The sequence below is a fragment of the Galeopterus variegatus genome, unplaced genomic scaffold (genome assembly GCF_000696425.1).
Source record: "Galeopterus variegatus unplaced genomic scaffold, G_variegatus-3.0.2 Scaffold853, whole genome shotgun sequence".
In the NCBI taxonomy this organism is placed as follows: domain Eukaryota; kingdom Metazoa; phylum Chordata; class Mammalia; order Dermoptera; family Cynocephalidae; genus Galeopterus; species Galeopterus variegatus.
The window spans coordinates 19,889-21,848 of NW_007726964.1; the positions used below are offsets into that span (position 1 = coordinate 19,889).

Genomic DNA, 1,960 nt, shown 5'->3' on the forward strand with positions numbered 1-1,960 from the left:
AGTCAGGAGGAAGGAGGTAGATCCAGTCAGGAGGAAGGAGGTAGGTCCAGTCAGGAGGAAGAGGCAGGTCCAGTCAGGAGGAAGGAGGCACGTCCAGTCAGGAGGAGGAGGCAGGTCCCAGTCAGGAGGAGGAGGTATATCCAGTGGGTGCCTCTCCTGCTTCTCCCCAGCCTGGGAAATCTCTCACCTCCAGTTCTGTTTTGCATTCTCGTGTGGATATTTCAGACACACACACCCACACACACAAGGGAAGGCTGTGTCTTGTTTCGGAGCGGGTCCTGATAGCCAGACGCAGACTGGGGAGGGTTTAGAAAGAAGATGCGGGCACAGCTCAGAACGCAGCAGTGAACCTGTGAGCATGTGAGGGTGAGCCTGGTGTGCTGGGTGCGTGCGTGTGCAAGCATGTGTCTGTGTGTGTGCCTGTGAGTGTGTGCACATACATGAGTGGAAGTGTGCTCTGTGTGAACACTTGTGTGAGTGTGTAGTGTTCGGTGTGTGGCCATGCCTGTGTGCATGTGGGCGTGTGCACACGTGTGCATGCAGCTGCTTGGGNAATCAAGAATCCTGTGCGCGCTTGGTAAGGTTGAAAAGCCTGGAGTGAGCAGGTGTGTCTGCGTGTCTGGAACTGAAGGGAGAGGTCCAGGTGGATGGTATTATCTTGCGAGTATTAAAAACAGGGAATTAGGTGGAGTCACCTGGGGAGAGCCTGTAGATGGACAGGAGCTCTGGTCACGGTGCCCTTGGCTGCTCCAGCAGTCAGATCTGGCAGGGAAGGAGCAATGACCAAAAAGACTCCCCAAGATGGACCAGTGAAGAGAGGACATGAGAAAGCGAGGATTACTATTAATCCAACGTTGTACACCTGTCAGCCAGAAGAAGCCAGAGGGAGAGTGCATGAGAGAGAGCCTGAGACTGAAAAGGAGTCCTCGTGAGGCAGGAGGAAATCAGGAGGAAAGGGTCCCACTCAGAAGGGAGTGAGGGTGTCCCAATTAAGAGGAAGTCTGTTCCTCTCAGGAGGAAGTGGGTCACAGTCAGGGGGAGATACAGCCCAGTCATGAGAAGGTAGGTCACAGTCAGAAGGAGGGAGGTCCAGTCAGGAGGAGGAGGCACTTCCAGTCAAGAGGAGGAGATAGGTCCAGTCAGGAGGAGGAGGCACGTCCAGTCAGGAGGAGGAGGCACGTCCAGTCAGGAGGAGGAGGCACGACCAGTCAGGAGGAGGAGGTAGGTCCAGTCAGGAGGAGGAGGCACGTCCAGTCAGGAGGAGGAGGTATGTCCAGTCAGGAGGAGGAGGCACGTCCAGTCAGGAGGAGGAGGCACGTCCCAGTCAGGAGGAGGAGTCAGATCCAGTCAAGAAGAGGAGGCANGCCCAGTCATGAGAAGGTAGGTCACAGTCAGAAGGAGGGAGGTCCAGTCAGGAGGAGGAGGCACTTCCAGTCAAGAGGAGGAGATAGGTCCAGTCAGGAGGAGGAGGCACGTCCAGTCAGGAGGAGGAGGCACGTCCAGTCAGGAGGAGGAGGTATGTCCAGTCAGGAGGAGGAGGCATGTCCAGTGAGGAGGAGGAGCACGTCCCAGTCAGGAGGAGGAGTCAGATCCAGTCAAGAAGAGGAGGCACATCCAGTCAGGAGGAAGGAGGTAGGTCCAGTCAGGAGGAAGGAGGTAGATCCAGTCAGGAGGAAGGAGGTAGGTCCAGTCAGGAGGAAGGAGGTAGGTCCAGTCAGGAGGAAGGAGGTAGGTCCAGTCAGGAGGAAGGAGGTAGGTCCAGTCAGGAGGAAGGAGGTAGGTCCAGTCAGGAGGAAGGAGGTAGGTCCAGTCAAGGAGGTAGATCCAGTCAGGAGGAGGAGGTAGATCCAGTCAGGAGGAGGAGGTATGTCCAGTCAGGAGGAGGAGGCACGTCCAGTGAGGAGGAGGAGGCACGTCCCAGTCAGGAGGAGGAGTCAGATCCAGTCAAGAAGAGGAGGCA

At 56.6% G+C, this 1,960-nt stretch overlaps 1 protein-coding gene across 1 annotated transcript in view; it reads left to right on the plus strand.

Annotated features, from left to right (window-relative positions):
* Positions 1-1,541: 1,541 nt before the first annotated feature.
* Positions 1,542-1,960, plus strand: part of LOC103590668 (peroxidasin homolog) — a 38,071-nt gene continuing 37,652 nt past the window's right edge. Inside the window, 1 exon segment of the mRNA XM_008572963.1 lies at positions 1,542-1,632. Within this exon segment, the coding sequence (XP_008571185.1) occupies positions 1,542-1,632 (91 nt within the window).